Source organism: Nycticebus coucang, chromosome 2 (assembly GCF_027406575.1).
Source record: "Nycticebus coucang isolate mNycCou1 chromosome 2, mNycCou1.pri, whole genome shotgun sequence".
NCBI lineage: Eukaryota > Metazoa > Chordata > Mammalia > Primates > Lorisidae > Nycticebus > Nycticebus coucang.
Window position 1 is genome coordinate 12,030,938 of NC_069781.1, and position 21,298 is coordinate 12,052,235.

General features: G+C 45.4%; 1 protein-coding gene across 4 annotated transcripts in view; it reads right to left on the reverse strand.

Moving 5' to 3' along the window:
- The window catches only part of RABEPK (Rab9 effector protein with kelch motifs), a 29,909-nt gene that overhangs the window by 821 nt on the left and 7,790 nt on the right, over positions 1 to 21,298 (reverse strand). For 2 of the 4 annotated variants that reach the window (XM_053562574.1, XM_053562581.1), the window contains exons 4-7: positions 15,988 to 16,140; positions 12,505 to 12,666; positions 7,784 to 7,933; positions 22 to 171 (exon numbers count right to left, since the gene is read on the reverse strand). In XM_053562574.1, the coding sequence (XP_053418549.1) occupies positions 22 to 171; positions 7,784 to 7,933; positions 12,505 to 12,666; positions 15,988 to 16,140 (615 nt within the window). The remainder of the gene's footprint in view (positions 1 to 21; positions 172 to 7,783; positions 7,934 to 12,504; positions 12,667 to 15,987; positions 16,141 to 21,298) is intronic. The other 2 variants (XM_053562596.1, XM_053562586.1) reach the window with 2 other exon arrangements.

Consider the following 21,298-nt stretch of genomic DNA (forward strand, 5'->3'; position numbering starts at 1 on the left):
CCCAGAATGACGCCTGCTCACCTATGTGATATTGATACATTATATCCAGTGCTCCTGTGGGAGTCATTCCACCAAAGATGTATATATGTTTCCCCAAAGCCACAGCTGAGTGGGCAGCACAGCCTGCTGGAGTGGCCCCAGTGGGGCTTAGCTTCTGCCATTTCATGTCACCTGCCAAGAGAATGTGTTTTATTTTATTAATTTATTCATTTTTTTATATTTTTACTTTTTTTGAGACAGAGTCTCACTATGTTGCCCTGGGTAGAGTGCTGTGGTGTCACAGCTCATAGCAACCTCAAACTCTTGGGCTTAAGCGATTCTCTTGCCTCAGCCTGCCAAGTAGCTGGGACTGCAGGCGCCCACCACAATGCCTGGCTATTTTTTTATTATAGTTGTTGTTGTTTGGCAGGCCCGGGCTGGGTTCGAACCGCCAGCCTCAGTGTATGTGGCCGGAGCCCTAGTCTCTGAGCTATAGGAGCTGAGCCATTTTTCTTTTTTTTTTTTTTTTTTTTTTTTTTTGGCCGGGGCTGGGTTTGAACCCGCCACCTCCGGCATATGGGACCGGCGCCCTACCCGCTGAGCCACAGGCGCCGCCCGAGCTGAGCCATTTTTCTATTTTTTTTTTTTTTTGAGACAGTGTCTCACTATGTCACTGTAGGTAGAGGGCTGCAGTGTCACAGCTCAAAGCAACCTCCAACTCTTGGGCTTAAGCAATTCTCTTGCTTTAGCCTCCCAAGCACCTGGAACTACAGCCACCCGCCACAACACTGGCTATTTTTTTGTTGTTGTTGCAGTTGCCATTGTTGGTTGAACCTGCCAGCCTTGGTGTATGTGGCTGGCACCATAACCACTGTGCTACAGGTGCCGAGCCTTATTTTTTATTTTTGTTTGAGATAGTCTCACTCTATTGCCATGGGTAGAGAGCTGTGGCGTCATAGCTCACAGCAACTTCAAACTCTTGGGCACAAGTGATCCTTTTGCCTCAGCCTCTAAAGTAGCTGGGACTACAGGTGCCTGCCACAACGCCCACCTAGTTTTTCTAGTTTTAGTAGAGAAGGGGGTCTTACTCTTGCTCACACTAGACAGTTTTCTCTATTTTTTAGTAGAGACAGGATTATTGCTCTTGCTCAGGCTGGTTTTAAAACTCCTGAGCTTGGCTCAGCACCTGTGGCTCAAGCGGCTAAGCCACCAGCCACATACACCTGAGCTGGCAGGTTCAAATCCAGCCCAGACCGCCAAACAACAATGAAGGCTGCAACAGGCACCAGTAGTCCCAGCTACTTGGGAGGCGGAGGCAGGAGAATTGCTTGAGCCCAGGAGTTGGAGGTTGCTGTGAGCTGTGATGCCACAGCACTCTACCCAGGGCAACAGCTTGAGGCTCTGTCTCAAAAAACAAAACAAAACTAAACTAAACTCCTGAGCTACAGCAATCCACCTGTCTCAGCCTTCCAGAGTGCTAGGATTACAGGCATGAGCTAAGACACCTGGCCAAGAGAAAGTGTTTTAGCACAATATAGGCTAAAATGTGATTTCAACCTTAGCTATCTACTACAGTTCATAAACCAATCACTAAAGATCATTCACTAAGTTCAGCCATTTAAAAAAATGGAGACTTTACATCCTTCGTATTAACCTGGATGGAAGTGGAAGACATTATTCTTAGTAAAGCATCACAAGAATGGAGAAGCATGAATCCTATGTACTCAATTTTGATATGAGGACAATTAATGACAATTAAGGTTATGGGGGGGAAGCAGAAAGAGGGACGGAGGGAGGGGGGTGAGGCCTTGGTGTGTGTCACACTTTATGGGGGCAAGATATGATTGCAAGAGGGACTTTACCTAACAATTGCAATCAGTGTAACCTGGCTTATTGTACCCTCAATGAATCCCCAACAATAAAAAAAAAAAAACTGGAAAAAAAAAATTATTTGAAGGAATTGGGCGGCACCTGTGGCTTAGTGGGTAGGGCGCTGGCCCCATATACCGAGGGTGGCAGGTTCAAACCCAGTCCCAGCTAAACTGCAGCAAAAAAAAAAAAAACAGGTATTGTGGCAGACGCTTATAGTCCCAACTACTTGGGAGGCTGAGGCAAGAGAATCGCCTAAGCCCAAGAGGTTCCTGTGAGCCGTAATGCCATGGCACTTTACCGAGGGCAACAGAGTGAGACTGTCTCTAAAAAAAAAAAAAAAATTATTTGAAGGAGCTTGAACTTGTGATTGGTTAGTTCAGGGAGGTAAGGAAAGGCTCAGTAATGGAGTATTAACAAACATCCCAGCTGATTCTTCTGTAAGTGGTCTTTGGAGCACACTGAGAAATGTGATAAAATATTTTATGATGACTGCACCTTTAACTGTTCACTATTAACTTGCAGCAAGTAGGTAAAGTCCTCTGTATTTTTTTTTTTTTTGGAGACAGAGTCTCAGGGTGTTGCCCTGGGTAGAGTGCTGTGATGTCATAGCTCACAGCAACTGCCAACTCTTGGGCTCGAGCAATCTTCTTGCCTCAATTTTTTTTCTTTCTTTTTTTTTTTAAGTAGAGACCAGGTCTTGCTTTTGATCAGGTTTGTTTTGCCTGAGTTTCATGAGCTCATGAGCTTCAAGTCTCATGAGCTCAAGCAATGCACCTGCCTTGGCCTCCCAGAGTGCTAGGATTACAGGCATGAGCCACATCGCCCGGTCCTTGTGTTTATTTTTTTAATTAATTTGTTTGTTTATTTACTTTCATTTGTTTATTTTGAGACAGAGTCTCACTCTGTCACCCTGGGTAGAGTGCAACTGTGTCATAGCTCCTAGCAACCTCAAACTCCTGGGTTTGAGTGATACTCTTCCCTCAGCCTCCCAAGTTGCTGGGGCGACAGGTGCCTGTCACAACATCCCACTAGTTTTTCTATTTTTATTTTTATTTATTTATTTATCTATTTATTATTTATTTATTTTTGAGACAGAGTCTCACCATGTCACCCTTGGTAGAGTGCCATGGTGTCACAGATCACAGCAACCTCGAACTCCTGGGCTTAAGCAATTGTCTTGCCTCAGCCTCCCAAGTAGCTCGGACTACAAGCGCCTGCCACAATACCTGGTCATTTTTTTGTTGCATTTGTCATTGTTGTCTAGCTGGCCCAGGCCAGGTTCGAACCCGCCAGCCTCGGTGCATTTGGCTGGCACCATAACCACTGGGCACCGAGCCTATGTATTTATTTAATTTTTTAGACAGAGTCTCACTATGTCGCCCTAGGTAAAGTGCCATAGTGTTACAGCTCACAGCAACTTCAATCTGTTGGGCTTAAGCAATTCTCCTGCCTCAGCTTCCTGAGTAGTTGGGACTACATGCGCTTGCCACAATGCCCAGCTATTGGGTAGAGTGTGGCTGTGATGCCACGGTAGAGTGCCGTGGCATCACAGCTCACAGCAACCTCAAACTCCTAGGCTCAAGTGATTCTCCTGCCTCTGCCTCCTAAGTAGCTGGGACTACAGGCACCCACCACAATGCCCGGCTATTTTTTGGTTGTAGCCGTCATTGTTGTTTGGCGGGCCCAGGCTGGATTTGAACCCACCAGCTCAGGTGTATGTGGCTGGTGCCTTAGCCACTTGAGCCACAGATGCTGAGTTGTAGTTGTTATTGTTGTTTAGCAGGCGTGGGCCAGGTTTGAACCCGCCAGCCCCGGTATATGTGGCCGACACCCTAACCACTGAGCTACGGATGCCAAGCCTAGTTTTTCTATTTTTAGAGGTCTCCCTCTTGCTCAGGGTGGTCTCTGAATTCCTGAGCTCAGGCAATTCACCTGCCTTGGCCTCCCAGAGTGCTAGGATTACAGGCATGAGCCATAGCACCCAGCCTATTTATTTTTGAGACAGAGTCTCACTCTATTGCTTCTGGCTAGAGTGCTGGGGCATCAGGGCGGCACCTGTGGCTCAATGAGTAGGGCGCTGGCCCCATATACGGAGGGTGGCAAGTTCAAACCCAGTCCTGGCCAAACTGCAAAAAAAAAAAAAAATCGTTAAATAGAGTGCTGGGGCATCATAGCTCATAGCAACTTCAAACTCCTGGGCTCAAATGAACCTCTTGCCTCAGCCTCCCAAATAGCTGGGACTACAGGCACCCACCACCACAACCAGCTGGTTTTTCTATTTTTAGTAGAGATGGGGGGTGGAGGGGTCTCATCTTGCTCAGGTGGGTCTCAAACTCCTGAGCTCAAGCAATCCACCCCGCTTTGGCTTCCCAGAGTGCTAAGATTATAAGCATGAGCCACTAGGTCTGGCCTGTTTATGTTTTAAATACCAACAGTTCCTGAGAAAGCAACTCTGTGAGTGTTTGCTAGTCACTTTAAAAAATATATTCACTTTGGGTGGCGTCTGTGGCTCAGTGAGTAGGGCACCAGCCCCATATTCCAAGGGTGGCAGGTTCAAACCCAGCCCCAGCCGAACTGTAACAAAAAATAGCCAGGTGTTGTGGTGGGCGCCTGTAGTCCCAGCTACTCAGGTGGCTGAGGCAAGAGAATCGCCTAAGCTCAAGAGCTGGAGGATGCTGTGAGCTATGATGGCACAGTGCTCTACTGAGGGTGACAGAATGAGACTTGGTCTCTAAAAAAAAAAAAAAAATTATTCACTTCTCCTAACACCCCTGTGAAATTGCTATTACTTCTGTCTAGCCTCTTTCCTCTTACAAATAAGCAAACACTATTAGAGAGACAGAAAGACTTGTTCGAATCCTTACTATTTATAAGTGGCAGAGCTAGAATTATATTTAGGTCTAGCTCTAAAGCTGGTGTCTTCTGTTCTGTAATCTGCCTCAGTACCTACTCCAACTTATTTTTGCAGGGATATTTGCATATTTTCAAACAAGTAGCTATTTATTAATTTTTTGTAGAGATAGTATCTGGCTTCATTGCCCAGCTTAGAGTGCTGTGGTGAGATTATAGCTCATTGCAGTCTTGATTTCCTGGGTTAAAGGAATCCTCCTATTCTAGCCTCCCTGTAGTTGAGATTACAGGTTCAAAGCCACTATCCCTGGCTAATTTTCTTTTTTTTTTTTTGGCGGGGGCTGGGTTTGAACTCACCACCTCTGGTACATGGGGCCGACGCCCCTCTCCTTTGAGCCACAGACGCCGCCCGACCCTGGCTAATTTTTTATTTTTAGAGATGGGGTCTTGCTATGTTACCCAGATTAGTCTTGCACTCCTGGCCTGAAATGATCCCCTCACCTTAGCCTCCTGAGTCCCTGGAATTACGGGCAAGAGGTATTACCTGTACAAGTATTTAAGTGAAGCAGGATATCACTATTTGGGCAGGCAGGAAAAATACCTGGAAAATAGCTTCTCAGCACAAGAGAAAAGGATTTTTATTTTTTTTATTTTTGTTTATTTTAAAAATAAACATTCCTAAGCGGCCAAGGTAAGTAGATTGCTTGAACTCAGGAGTCTGAGACCAGCCTGAACAAGAGTGAGACCTTGGGCGGGTGCCTGTGGCTCAGTGAATAGGGCAACAGCCCCATATACCGAGGGTGGCGGGTTCAAACCCAGCCCCGGCCAAACTGCAACAACAACAACAAAATAGCCAGGTGTTGTGGCGGGCACCTGTGGTCCCAGCTACTTGGGAGGCTGAGGCAAGAGAATCGCCTAAGCCCAGGAGTTGGAGGTTGCTGTGAGCTGTGACACCACAGCACTACCAAGGGCGACAAAGTGAGACTCTGTCTCTAAAAAAAAAAAAGAGTGAGACCTCATCTCTACTTAAAAAAGAAAAATTAGCTGGGTATCATGTCAGTCACCTGTAATCCCAGCTGCTTGGAAAGCTGAAGCAGGAGAATTGCCTGAATCTGGGAGACTGAGGTTTCTGTGAGCTATGATGCCAGGGCACTAGAGATTGGGTCAACAGAGTGAGATTGTCTCAAACAAACAAACAAAAAACCTCAAACATTAACACCCATTTTATGGCCTGCAAGAAATGCTTTCCTGATGACAGTCTCAACTGTCAATGTAAGGCAGTGGCCCAGCATTTCAGTGTAGGAAGGCCACCCAGTAAGGCCAGAATTCTAGCCAAAGTAGGAACCACAGCCAGTGCCCCTGGCCTCAGATGTCACCAAGTCAGAGAACCTGCTTGGCAAGGTAGCCCAATACACTACACAGGAGTTCCTATACCTTCTGTCCATATTTTTAATGCTTGGAGACTGGAACAAGGCAGAACACATTCATTTGTTCATCCATCCACTAAACCACAGATAAGCACCCATCACTCACTGTCTGCCAGACACTGTACTCCTTGTTGGAAATATACAGGGGAACAACACAGACAAAAAGTAACTGCCCCAGAGGAGCTCACACTCTCAAGGAATGACCCAGAATGAATTCAGGCTGCCCTTTAGACACCTAAAGATAATTCTCATGTTCTCTTTAATTTTCTTTCTTTCTTTTTTTTTTGAAAGACAGAGTCTCTCTTGGTCACCCCTTGGTAGAGTGTCATGGTGTCACAGCTCACAGCAACCTCAAACTATTGAGGTCAAGTGATCCTCTTGCCTCACCTCTTGAGTAGCTGGGACTACAGGTGCCCACAACAATGCCTGGCTATTTTTAGAGACAAGGGCTTGCTCTGTGTCAGGCTGGTCTCGAACCTGTGAGCTCAAGCAATGGCCTCCCAGAGTGCTAGGATTACAGGTGTGCACCACTGTGCCCAGACCTCTTTAACTTTTTTCTTACTACCATTTTCAACCATTAAACATGATAAGTGTGCAATTCTGGTTACCCACCTCAATGTTCTTCAGGATCATGGGTTAAATGCTGCTAATACCTGAATGAAATTCAGTAGCGGAGCACAAAGCATAAGGGAGAACAGGGTTGTTAGAAGGATAAGAGACAATAGATGGCTGAGTACATAGTAAGTGCTCAGAAAATGAGTTATTATTATTATTCAGGCCATATTTGAGAGAACTAAGAGTCTGCCGGTTGGTCAAGTTACCTGTGTATAAGAGCAAGCCACTTGCTCTTTCAAAGCACATTTTTTAAAAATTTGAGCAGATCAGGCATGGTGGTTCAGGCAGGCCAAAGCAAGAGGACTGCTTGAGCCCAGAAGTTTAAGAGCAGGCTGGGTAACATAGCAAGATCCCATCTGTACAAAAAAATAGAAAATAAGCCAGGCATGGTGACATGTGCCTGAAGTCCTAATTACTCTAGAGCAGGCATCCTCAAACTTGTTAAACAGGGGGCCAATTCACTGTCCCTCAGACCGTTGGAGGGCCGGACTATAGTTTAAAAAAAAAAAACTATAAACAAATTCCTATGCACACTGCATGTATCTTATTTTGAAGTAAAAAAACAGAATGGGAATAAATACAATCACACCACTTCATGTGGCCCGTGGCTGCAGGTTGAGGACCCCTGCTCTAGAGACTGAGGCAGAAGGATCACTTGAACCCAGGAGCTCGAGGTTATAGTGAGCTATAATCCTTCCACAGCAAAATGACAAGGCTGGGTGCCCATACCAGAGTGGTAATGGCACCAGTCACATACACAAAGGCTGGCAGGTTCAAACCCGGCCCTGGCCAGCTAAACAACAATGACAACTGCAACAACAACAAAAAATAGCCAGGGGTTTGTGGCAGGCACCTGTAGTCCCAGCTATTTGGAGGCTGAGGCAAGAGAATCACTTAAGCCCAAGAGTTTGAGGTTGCTGTGAGCTGTGATGACATGACACTACTGAGGACAGCATAGTGAGACTCTGTCTCAAAAAAATAAAAAAGACAAAAAGTATTTTTTTAAGCAGACAAGTCCCCATGCTCTCCACTCTACTTACTTATATCAATGCAATGGAGATCATCATAGAATTTGTCCCCTGCCAAGCCTCCATGGATAAAAAGCTTTGTCCCTGCTGCCACCATCACATGTCCGTGTCGGGGAGATGGAGGATTTCCAAGTGTCTCAGGTTGAGACCAGGTCAGAGTGTCTAGAAAAGTAAATTTAGTAGCATCAAATGGCAGAGCTATGAACCATGAACATAATAAATATACCCAAGGCGATTTATAGCCTCCTAGCAGGTAAAAATGCTCCACCCAGGAAGCAATTTTGGAGTCATTCACTCTAATTCACAAACCCAGTCCAGGACTCTTCTCTACAACCTGCAAAGCTTGTGGTTGAACAATTGTAGGGCTAGAGAATTCACTACCTAACATGCCTGCCTTTCTACAGGGCATTAGAAAGCCATTCCTTGCTTTTAAAAATTTTTTTAATATTTATGTATTTATTTATTCATTTGTTTATTTATTCATTCATTTTTTTGGAAATTAAGTCTCACTCTGTTGCCTTAGGCTGAAGTGTGGTGGCATCAGCTTAGCTCACAGCAACCTCAAACTCCTGGGTTCAAGTGATCCTTCTGCTTCAGTATCCCAAGTAGCTGGGATGACAAATTCCTGCCACAATTAATTTTTCTATTTTTAGTAGAAATCTGATCTTGCTCTTCCTCAAGCTGTTCTTGAACTCCTGAGCTTTAGCAATCTTCTCACCTTCTCACATTACAGGCAGGAGCTACCCCATCTGGCCCATTTCTTGCTTTGAATTTAAAAAGATCTCCTCTTAAGCTTCAATCTAAAACTGCCTCAAAGTTAAAATGAGTCTATGTCTTCTGTCACAGGCCTTCAGAGTCTTCTAATTTCAAGATAATACTCTTTTTTGAGACAGAGTTTTACTATGTCACCCTTGGTGGAGTGCCGTCACGTCACAGCTCACAGCAACCTCAAACTCTTGGGCTTAAGGGATTATTTTGCCTCAGCCCCCCAAAGTAGTTGGGACTACAGGCACCCGCCAGAATACCTGGCTACTTTTTCATTGCAGTTGTCATTGTTGTTTAGCTGGCACCAGCTGGGTTCAAACCTGCCAGCCTCGGTGTATGTGGCTGGCACCCTAACCACTGTGCTGAGCCATGAAGGGATAGGGAAAAAAACAGACTACTTTTTTTTTTTTTTTGGAGACAGTCTAATTCTGTTGCCCAGGCTAGAGTGCCATGGTGTCACCTATCAGCAATCTCAAACTCCTGAGTTCAAGTGATCCTCCTGCCTCAGCCTCCCAAATAGCTAGGACTATAGCTGCCTGCCACAACACTTGGCTAAATTTTCTATTTTTAGGAGACTCGGGGGTCTTGATTTTGCCCAGACTGGTCTCGAACTCCTGAGTTCAAAGGATCCTCCTCCCACTGGGTCTCCCGAAGTGCTAGGATTACAGGAGTGAGACACCACTCCCCAGACTACTTTTCAGTATGTTAGGAGGGCCTCTTGATGTGGAAATATAGGATAATGGTTAGAACATGGGACTTTGCAGTTTAAACCAGATTATGTCACTAAATAACTAAAAGATCTTGTGCCTGTTACATTTTTAAGATTCAGTTTCTATTTCTATAGCCATAAAATCAGGATAAAACCAATGCCTACTTCTCAGAGTTGAGGTATGGATTAAATGAGAATATGTACGCAATGCAGGCACAGCAGAGAAAAAGTATTCAAAACATGAAAATTATGAGTAATCCATTAACAGAGCAGATGTGTGCTACTGCAGGCAACCCTGCATATCTTCAAAGCTGTACATGTAATTCTGGACAATTAGTTCATCATTGCAATATACCAGTAAAGTCTTTTTTTTTTTGAGACAGAGCCTCAAGCTGTCTGGGTAGAGTGCTGTGGCATCACAGCTCACAGAAACCTCCAATTCCTGGGCTCAAGCAATTCTCCTGCCTCCGCCTCCCAAGTAGCTGGGACTACAGGCGCTTGCCACAACGTCCGGCTATTTTTTGGTTGTAGTTGTCATTGTTGTTTGGTGGGCCCAGGCTGGATTCAAACCTGCCAGCTCTGGTGTATGTGATTGGCGCCTTAGCTGATTGAGCTACAGGTGCTGAGCCTACCAGTAAAGTCTTAATGAAGTATTCCAAAAAATATTTGAGACAAAAGTCTGCCAAACAAATTTTTTTTTTTGTAGAGTCGGAGTCTTACTTAATTGCCCTTGGTAGAGTGCCGTGGCATCACACAGCTCACAGCAACGTCCAACTCCTGGGCTTAGGCGACTTTCTTGCCTCAGCCTCCCAAGTAGCTGGGACTACAGGCGCCTGTCACAACACCTGGCCATTTTTTGTTTATAGTTGTCATTGCTGTTTGGCAGGCCCAGGTTGGATTCGAACCTGCCACCTCTGGTGTATGTGGCTGGCACCTTAGCTGCTTGAGCTACAGGTGCTGAGCCCTGGATATATATATTTTTTTCAGTTTGGCAGGGGCCAGGTTCAAACCCACCACCCTCAGTATATGGGGCCGGCACTCTACTCACTAAGCCACAGGCACCACCCAATATAGTGAATATTTATTATATACTTCCAGGGACTATGCTATATGCTAATATCACATTATCTCATTTAATTTTGTGTGTGTGTGTGTGTGTGTGTTTTTTTTTTTTTTTTTGCTGGGGCTGGGTTTTAACCTGCCACCTCTGGCATATGGGACTAGGGCCCTACCCCTTTGAGCCACAGGCACCGCCGTTTTTTTTTTTTTTTTGAGACAGGGTCTCATTTTGTCGCCCTCGGTAGAGTGCCGTAGCATCACAGCTCACAGCAACCTCCAACTCTTGGGCTTAGGTGATTCTCTTGCCTCAGCCTCCCGGGTAGCTGGGAATAAAGGTGCCTGCCATAATACCCAGCTATTTTTTGTTGCAGTTGTCACTGTTTTTTTGTTTTTTTTTTTGTAGAGACAGAGTCTCACTTTATGGTCCTCAGTAGAGTGCTGTGGCATCACACAGCTTACAGCAACCTCCAACTCCTGGAGCTAAGCAATTCTCTTGCCTCAGCCTCCCGAGTAGCTGGGACTATAGGCGCCCGCCACAACGCCCGGCTATTTTTTGGTTGCAGTTTGGCTGGGACCGGGTTTGAACCCGCCACCCTCGGTATATGGGGCCGGCGCCTTACCGACTGAGCCACAGGCGCCACCCTGTCACTGTTTTCTTAGCTGACCAGCGTCAGGTTCAAACCTGCCACCCTTGGTATATGGGGCCGGCACCCTACCTACTGAGCCACAGGAGCCGCCCATCTCATTTAATTTTTAAAATTATTTTCTTTCTCTTTTCTTTTCTTTTTTTTTCCAGCTGATCTTGCTAGATTGGAGAAGACAAATCTCATTTAATCTTTACAACACTTTGTATGAAGTACTATTATTATCTCTATTTTACAGACCAGCAAACTAAGGTCAAGAAAAATTAAGTAGCCTAAGGTAAAACTGAAAATATGTATTAGATGGACTCCTGAGCCCAGGGCATATGGCTTCAAAATTTATGCTTTCAACTACCAAGATCAATGCATACTTCCCAAAAGTAAGCTTTACAACAGTATTTATATATTGATTACATGTATGTGTTACTTTTAAATGTTTATATAGTTTAAAATTCATAGAAAATTAATGTATGTACACAATACATGTATGTATGATGTCTGAAACAGACATTAAGAACTGCTAAATAACATGGCTAGGCGCCTGTAGCTCAGTGGTTAGGGTGCAGGCCACGTACACTGGGGCTGGTGGGTTCAAAATGGCCTGGGCCTGCTAACCAACAATGACAACTACAACCAAAAAAGAAAAATAGCTGGGTGTTCTGGCAGGTGCCTATGGTCCCAGCTACTTGGGAGGCTGAGGCAAGAGGATCATTTGAGCCCAAGACTTTGAGGTTGCTGTGAGCTGTGATGCCACAGCACTCTACCAAGGGCAACATAGTGAGACTCTGTCTCAAAACAAAACAAAAGTCTAGGCCAGGTGTAGTGACTGGTGCCTATAATCTTAGCAGTCTGGAAGCCTGAGGCCAGACTGTTTGACTCAGGAGTTTGAGACCAGCTTGAACAAGAGTGAGACCCCATGTTTACTAAAAATAAAAAAACTGGTTTGGCTCCTGTAGCTCAGTGATTAGGGTGCCAGCCATATACACTGGGGCTGGTGGGTTCGAACCCGGTCTGGGCCTGCTAAACAACATTGACAACTACAACAAAAAAATAGCCGGGCATTGTAGCTGGCACCTGTAGTCTCAGCTACTTGGAGGATGAGGGAAGAGAATTGCCTGACCAAGACTTTGAGGTTGCTGTGAGCTATGATGTCACAGCACTCTCCTGAGGGCGACATAGTGAGACTCTGTCACAAAGGAAAAAAATAAAAATAAAAATAGAATACATAAATAAAAATAGATAAATTAAACATAAATAAATTAAACAGAAAAATTAGCAAGTATGGTGGTGGGCAGCTGTAGTCCCAGCTACTTAGGAGGCTGAGTCAGAAGGATCATTTGAACCCAGGAGCTTGACATTGGTGTAAGCTATGATAATGCCAAGGCACTTTACTGAGGACGGCAGATTGAGACTCTGTCTCTCAAAAAGAAAAAGTCTAGAAGTGAGATACTTAGCCAGGATTTCATTTTATAACCTCTGCTTCCTACATCAGGTAAGCTGCAGGCCAGGGTGGCCTGGATCAGGTAAGTGGCAGCCCCAAGGTACCCGCCAGTCCATACTTGCATCAAACACATGCAGCTTCACATCCTGCACAGGCTGGGCGCCTCTCTCTCCACCCCCAAAGACAAACAGCTGGTTTCCAATGGCTGCCGATGATGTGTGGAATGTTCTTGGGGATGGTGGTGGGTTGGTCACTTCCGGTGTGGTCCAAGTCCTGGTTTCTGGGTTCAGAGAGAAGGCAAGAACCTCAAACACCTAGGCTAAGAATCGCTTGAGCCCCAGAGTTAGAGGTTGCTGTGAGCTATGATGCCATGGCACCCTACCAAAGGCAATAAAGTGAGACTCTGTCTCAAAAAATTAAAAAAAAAAAAAAAGAAATAAAAAGAAATTTCCGAGACAGACCAACATCCCCAAGATTAACAGCCAGAAATACAATTAGGAGTAAAGCCAATTTGTTTGGGGAGGTCTCCAAATACCCTGAGTGAACCCTTTTCCACTCTACTCACTACCTGGCCTTCTGCCCATTCAGAGGAGCCCAATATCTGCTGAAATTCATTTGTACTAGATGCCAGGGTCCAAATGTACCAAATTTCCCAGAAAATGTGGTCATTAAAAGAAAGTAGAAAGCCAGGCACAGTGGCTCACGCCTGTAATCCTAGCATTCTGGGAGGCCAAGGTGGGTGGATTGTTTGAGCTCAGGAGTTTAAGACCAGCCTGAGCAAGACCAAGACCCCATTTCTTTTTTTTTTTTTTTTTTGTAGAGACAGAGTCTCACTTTATGGCCCTCGGTAGAGTGCCGTGGCCTCACACAGCTCACAGCAACCTCCAACTCATGGGCTTAAGCGATTCTCTTGCCTCAGCCTCCCGAGTAGCTGGGACTACAGGCGCCCGCCACAACGCCCGGCTATTTTTTGGTTGCAGTTCAGCCAGGGCCGGGTTTGAACCTGTCACCCTCGGTATATGGGCTGGCGCCTTACCAACTGAGCCACAGGCACCGCCGAAGACCCCATTTCTAAAAAAAAAAAAAATAGCCAGGTGTTGTGGTGGGTGCTTATAGTCCCAGCTACTTGGGAGGCTGAGGAAAAGAAGATTGCTTGAGTCTAAGAGTTTGAGGTTGTGGTGAGCTATGACACCACAGCAGTCTACCCAGGCTGACAAAGTGAGATTCTATCTCAAAGAAAAAAAGAAAAGACAAAAGAAAACAAAATCAAAGACCAGAGTTCCAGAACTGATTTCCATTTGCCTAACCTTAACTACATCAACCACAGCAGCTATTTTTTTTTAACCACAACAGCTATTATTGAGCATTAATTATGTGCCAGACACTGAGTTAATTTAAATACCTGTCAAATTAGCAAGGGAGGAACTATTATTATATGTATGTGACCAAAAACCGAGGCAGAAAGGTTGAATCACTTGCTCAAAGTCATGGTTAGTGCACAGCCAAGAACAGACCCTGGTCTGTGCTCTTAACCACCATACTATAGGTTACTACTCTTAACAAACTACCTTTATAGTCAGCCAACCAGTCTGCGTGGGTGATAACCGAAAACTGTTTCCAGACATGGCCAAATGTCCCCTGGGGAATACAATCACTCTCACTGGAGAACCACTGATGTAACTGACTGGTTACATCAGTCAGCCTGCCTCAGTCACTGATGCCCTATGACTTTAGGAAAGTCACTTCCCTCTGGATAAACCTGAACTGCCTATTTGGTGTAACTGTTCTCTAAAGTCCCCTCCAGCTTTAACATTTAAATAGTTCATAATTGTACATGAAATGTACATGAATCAAATATAATTTTGTTACTTTCAGATTTTTTTTTTCAGATTAATATGAAGGTATAAATGATTATAATGTTTCCGTATGTTAGGTAAAGTCCCTGTTGTAGTTGTGTCCCTCGCCCAGGAGGTGTGCCATACACCCTTACATTGTGCCTATTAGGTAAGAGCATACCACTCCTCCTCCCTTCTCCCCCACACCTCAAACTTGAATTAAATTGAGTTTTTCTCTTATATGGGTGCATATTAGTTCATCTACTGGCTTCATTTTAGTAGTGAGTGCATTGGATACTTCCTTTTCTATTCTTGTGATAGTTTAACAGAGTCTCACTGTGTCACCCTTAGTAGAGGGGCATGGCATCACAGCTCACAGCAACTTTAAACTCTTGGGCTCAAGCGATTCTCTTGTCTCAGCCTCCCAAGTAGCTGGGACTACAGGTGCCTGCCACAACGCTCAGTTATTTTTTGTTGCAGTTGTCATTGCTGGTTAGCTGGCCCGGGCCCACCAAGTTCAAACCCACCACCTTTGGTGTATGTGGCTGGTGCCACTACTGTGCTATGGGAGCTAAGCCATTTTGTGATACTTTAATAAAGAGAATGTTCTCCACTTCTATCTGGTTTAATACAAAAGATGTAAAGTTTCCATCTTTTTATGGCTGAATAGTATTCATGGTATATATATATATATATACCACAGTTTATTAATCCATTCACAGGTTGATGGGCACTTGGGTGATTCCACATCTTGGCGATTGTAAATTGAGCTGTGATAAGTCTAGTGCAAATGTCCTTATGATAAAGTGATATTTTTTCTTTTGGGTAGAGGCCTAGTAATGGAATTGCGAGATCAACTGGAAGGTCTATTTTGAGTTGAGACAGAGTCTCACTATGTCACCCTCAATAGAGTACTATGAAATCACAGCTCACAGCAACCTCAAACTCCTGGGCTTAAACCATTCTCTTGTCTTAGCCTCCCAGGTAGCTGGGACTACAGGCACCCACCAAAATGCCTGGCTATTATTTTGTTGCAGTTGTCATTGTTGTTTAGCAGGCCCAGACTGGGTTTGAACCCGCCACCCTTGGTGCATGTGGCTGGCACTGTTAACCACTGTGCTACAGGCACCAAGCCTATTTTGAGTTCTTTAAAGATCACCTAAACTTCCTTCCAAAGAGCTTGTATTAGTCTGCACTCCCACTGACAGTGTAAAAGTGTTCCTTTCTCTTCACATCTGTGCCAGCATCTGCAGCTTTGAGAAGATTCTGCTAATAGTTTAAATTATTATTTTCTATGAGGTCAGCAAAGTTAAATGGATTAACTACTATAATCCAATGTACTAGAATTATAATTCAACTTATGTATGTATGCATGTTTATATACAGGGTGGCCATAAGGTTCATGTGCAATTTAAAACATTGCACATGAACTTCATGGCCTATATTTATGTAAATAAAATAACCTTTAGCTTGTTGCCTGTAGCTCAGCGGCTAGGGCGCTGGCCACATGCACTGAGGCTGGCGGGTTCGAACCCAGCCAGGGCCTGCCAAATTACAACAACAACAACAACAAAAAACAGCTGGCATTGTGGCGGGCGCCTATAATCCCAGCTATTCGGGAGGCTGAGGCAAGAGAATTGCTTAAGCCCAGGAGTTTGAGGTTGCTGCGAGCTGTGACGCAATGGCACTCTACTGAGGGCAACAAAGTGAGACTCTCTGTCTCAAAATAAACAAATAAAGAAATAAAATAATCTTTGGCTACTTACCAGGATTCAGCACTTGTAGACAGTTCTGATTTCCTGATTGGTTGGCACCTCCAAATACCCAGATTCTGTTGGGTGTGCAGGAGGGAATAAAGCTGGCATGCTCATATCGGGGCAAGAGGCCCTCACAGGTGGCCAAATCCCACTGGTTTGTTCCTAGAAAACATTAAATATTTTACCCAGTTCCTATATTTATGCTTCTAACTGTTTATACTAGTTGATAAAATTGGGGAAGGTTGTGGGGAAAAAAAGGCCAAAAGCATAAATGAACAACCATCAGATCCCTTAAAAAGAAAGTTGTCGGGCGGCGCCTGTGGCTCAGTGAGTAGGGCACCAGCCCCATATGCCAAGGGGGGCAGGTTCAAACCTAGCCCCGGCCAAACTGCAACAAAAAAATAGCCGGGCGTTGTGGCAGGCGCCTGTAGTCCCAGCTGCTCAGGAGGCTGAGGCAAGAGAATCACGTAAGCCCAAGAGTTAGAGGTTGCTGTGAGCTGTGTGATGCCACAGCACTCTACCTGAGGGCGGTACAGTGAGACTCTGTCTCTACAACAAAAGAAAAAAAAAAAGAAAAAGAAAGTTGTCAACCTCCAATAGGAGATGCTTTGGGGGCTGCCTACTTATTCCATAGGAAGGAAACTGTCCCCACTCCCCCAAGCACCAGGGTAGATCCTAGACCACACCTTTGTACTACAACACTTTGACTTTCTTTTGTTATGGACAAAGTCACATTATGTCGCCCAGGCTGAATTGCAATGGCTCTTTCACAGGCACAATATTCATTTACTACAGACTTGATCTCCTGATCTCAATTGATCCTCTAGCCTCAACCTCCTGGTTAGGTGGGACTATAGGCATGTGCTTCTGCACCAGGTTAATTTTAAATTTTTTTTTTTTTTTTTTTTTTCAGTTTTTGGCCAGGGCTGGGCTTGAACCCACCGCCTCTGGCATATGGGGCCGGCGCCCTACTCCATTAGCCATAGGCGCCACCCTAATTTTTTTCTTTTTTTTTGCAGAGACAGAGTCTTGCTATGTTGCTCAAGCTGTTATGAAAGTCCTGGTCTCAAGTAATCCTCCCATGTTGGCCTCCCAAAGTGCTGGGATTACAGATATGAGCCTGATGTGTACCTTGACCTTCTAACCTTTTTTTTTTTTTGTGACAGAGTCTTACTTTCTCACCCTGAGTAGAGTGCTGCGGCGTCACAGCTCATAGCAACCTCAAACTCTTAGGCTTAAGTGATCCTCCTGCCTCAGACTCCCAAGTAGCTAGGACTGCAGGTGCCTGCCACAATGCAGGCTAATTTTAGAAATGCAGTCTTGCTGTGGCTAAGGCTGGTTTTGAACTCCAGAACTTAAGCAATCCACCTACCTTGGCCATCCAGAGTGCTAGGATTAAAGGCAGGAGCCACCACAATCCACTTGCTCTTCTAAGCTTTCTTTTTTTTTTTTTTCTTGTAGAGACAGAGTCTCGCTGTACCGCCCTCGGTAGAGTGCCATGACGTCACACAGCTCACAGCAACCTCTAACTCTTGGGCTTCCGCCATTCTCTTGCCTCAGCCTCCCGAGCAGCTGGGATGATCTTCTAACCTTTCTAGCCTTAATTGCTTGGGTCTGAGGTAGCCACTTGACCCAAAACATTCAGGCCTAGTGACGTAAGAGCTCTTGAAATTATCAAGATACATCAATTTCAATTTTGTTTTCTTCTCTTCTTTTTTTGTTTTTTTTGTTTGTTGGTTTGTTTGCAGTTTTTGGCTGGGGCCGGGTTTGAATCCGCCACCTCTGGTATATGGGCCGGCGCCTTACTCCTTTGAGCCACAGGTGTGAGCCCTTTTTTTGTTTTTGTTTTTTTAGAGACAGGGTATCACTCTGTCACTCAGGCTGGAGTGCAGGACCATGATCATAACTCACCGCAGCATCAATCTCCTGGACTCAAGTGATCCTCCCACCTTAGGTTCTCAAGTAGCTGCGACTACAAGTGTGAGTCTCTAAACCTGGCTAATTTTTTTTTTTTGTAGAGACAGAGTCTCACTTTATGGCCCTCGGTAGAGTGCCATGGCATAACACAGCTCACAGCAATCTCCAACTCCTGGGCTTAAGGGATTCTCTTGCTTCAGCCTCCCGAGTAGCTGGGACTACAGGCGCCCGCCACAACACCCAGCTATTTTTTGGTTTGCAGTTCAGCTGGGGCCGGGTTTGAACCCTCCACCCTCGGTATATGGGGCCGGCACCTTACCGACTGAGCCACAGGCGTCGCCCTAATTTTTTTTTTGAGACAGTCTCACTTTGTTGTCCTCAGTAGAGTGCTGTGGTGTCATAGCTCACAGCAACCTCAGACTCTTAGGCTCAAGGCATTGTGGCGGGTGCCTGTAGTCCCAGCCACTTGGGAGGCTGAGGCAAGTGGACTGCTTAAGCCCAAGAGTCTGAGGTTGCTGTGAGCTGTAATGCCACGGCATTCTACGTAGGGCGACATAGTGGAACTCTGTCTCAAAAAAAAAAAAGTGTGGCAAAGGTCAGGCTGGTGGCTTAGGCCTGCAATCCTAGCCATCTGGGAGGCCAAGGCAGGTGGATCGCCTGAGTTCACAGGTTCCAGACCAGCCTGAGCCAGAATGAGAGCTCATCTCTAAAAATAGCTGAGCATTGTGGTGGGCACCTATAGTCCTAGCAACTTGAGAGACTAAGGAAAGAGAATTGCTTGAGCCCAAGAGTTTGAGGTTTCTGTGAACTATGACATCACGGCACTCTATCCAGGGAGACAAGTAAGACTCTGTCTCAAAAACAAACAAACAAAAGAAACAAAGTAGCAGGCTGGGAGCAGTGGCTCATGCCTCTAATAACAGCATTTTGGGAGGTTGAGGAGGGTAGAATGCTTGAGCTCAGGAGTTCAAGATCAGCCTAAGCAAGATCAAGACTCCATCTCTAAAAAATAAAAAATAACTGGGCACTGTGGTAGGAGCTGTTAGTCCCAGTTACTCAGGAGGCTGAGGCAAGTGGATCACTTGAGCCCAAGAGTTTGAGGTTGCTGTGAGCTATGATCTCAGAGCACTCTACTGAGGGTGATAAAGCGACACTGTACAAAAAAACCAACAAAACAAGGCTGGGCACCCGTAGCTCAGTGGTTTAGGCTCTGGCCACACGCTCTGAGACTGGTGGGTTTGAAACCACCCCGGGCCTGCTAAATAACAACAATAACAAAAAATAGCTGGGTATTGTGGCAGGTACCTGTAGTCCCAGCTACCAGGGAGGCTGAGGCAAGAGAACTGCTTGAGCCCAAGAGTTTGAAGTTGCTGTGAGCTGTGACGCTATGGCACTTGAGGCACTCTACCAAGGGAGACCAAGTGAGACTCTGTCTCAATTTAAAAAACAAAAAAAGGCCAGGTGGCTCAGCGGCTAGGGGCACCAGCCACATACACCAGAGCTGGTAGGTTCGAACCCAGCCTGGGCCTGCCAAACAAAAATGACAACTATATCAAAAAGGAAAAAAAAAAAAAAAAAAAATATATATATATATATATATAGCCGGGCATTGTGGTGCTCACCTGTAGTTCCAGCTACTTGGGAGGCTGAGGCAAGAGAATCACTTAAGCCCAAGAGTTTGAGGTTGCTGTGAGCTGCGATGACACTCTACCCAGGGGACATAGTGACACTCTGTCTCAAAAGAAAAAAAAAAAAAAAGGCCAGGTGTGGTGGGTCATGCCTATAATCCTAGTACTCTGGGAGGCTGAGGTGGGTGGATTGTTGGAGCTCAAGAGTTTGAGACCAGCCTGAGCAATAGTGTGGCCCCTTCTGTACTAAAAATAGAAAAACTGAAGGAAGGCTCCGTGCTTGTAGCTCAAGTGGCTAGGTGTCAGCCACATAAACCAGAGCTGGTGCATTCGAATCCAGACTGGGCCCACCAAATAACAATGACAACTACAACCAAAAAGTAGCTGCGCGTTGTGGCGGGCGCCTGTAGTCCCAGCAACTTGGGAGGCTGAGGCAAGAGAATCACTTGAGCCCAGGAGTTGGAGGTTGCTGTGAGCTGTGTGATGCCACGGCACTCTACCGAGGGCCATAAAGTGAGACTCTGTCTCTACAAAAAAAGAGAATCACTTAAGCTCAAGAGTTGGAGGTTGCTGTGAGCTGTGACACCACAGCACTCCACCCAGGGTTAACAGCTTGAGACTCTGTCTGAAAAAAACAAAACAAACAAAAACAAAAATAAACTGAAGGAAGAGGCTCACTTGAGCCCAAGAGTTTGAGGTTGCTGGGAGCTATGAGGTCATGTCACTCTCCCAAGGGCAACAACTTGATACTTTGTCTCAACAACAAAAGAAAACAAAACAAAAAACAATGTGGCAATGTTACATGGACTTAACAAAACGTGGATGTGGGTAGCACATTTTCAGGTTCTGCCCTTTTACACTAATGGCTTGTTATTAGTTACTTCAGTATTATTCATTGGTCCAGATACTTACAGGGCATCTAAGGCACCTACTCTGTGCTAAATGTCATGGTCATGGCTAGGGTTACAACAATGACCAAAATAACTATGGTTTCTTTTGTGGGGCAGACATAATGTATAAGAAATAATCACATATGACAGGGTTGTGAAGGGGGATAGGATAGAAAATTACAGGATACTATGAACACATAGAGTCAGGTAGTATCTAAAGGAGTCCAGTGTCAAGGAAAGCTCCTTGACAGAAGTGACATTTAATCTAGGATCTGAAAGATGATGAGTAGCCAGATGATAAAGAAAGGGAAGAGCCTTCCATGCAGAGTGAACAGTATATGCAAAGACTTGGAGGCCAGAGAGTGTAAGATGTGTTCAAGGAACTGAAGGGTATTCAGAACAGCAAATGTGGGCTGGGGGGAGCCAATGAGAAACAAGATTGGAAAAGGTTTGACATAGGAGAGGGACATGGTCACATTGGCATTTGGTACAATATTCTCTAAGAAGGGATGGAAAATGCACTGCAAAGTAGGTAAACTTGGGAGCAAGGAGAATAGAGGCGATGCTATTCTAACAGCCTAGTTGAGAGGTAACAGTGGCTTGGAGTACAGGAGTAATAGTGGAAATGGACAGGCTCAGCGCCTGGGGCTCAAGTGGCTAAGGCATCAGCCACATACACATGAGCTGGCAGGTTCATATCCAGCCCGGGCCTGCCAAACAACAATGACAGCTGCAACCAAAAAATAGCTGGGCATTGTGGCAGGCACCTGTAGTCCCAGCTACTTGGGAGGTGGAGGCAGGAGAATCGCTTGAGCCCAGGAGTTGGAGGTTGCTGCTATGAGCTGTGATGCCACGGCACTCTACCTAGGATGACAGCTTGAGGTT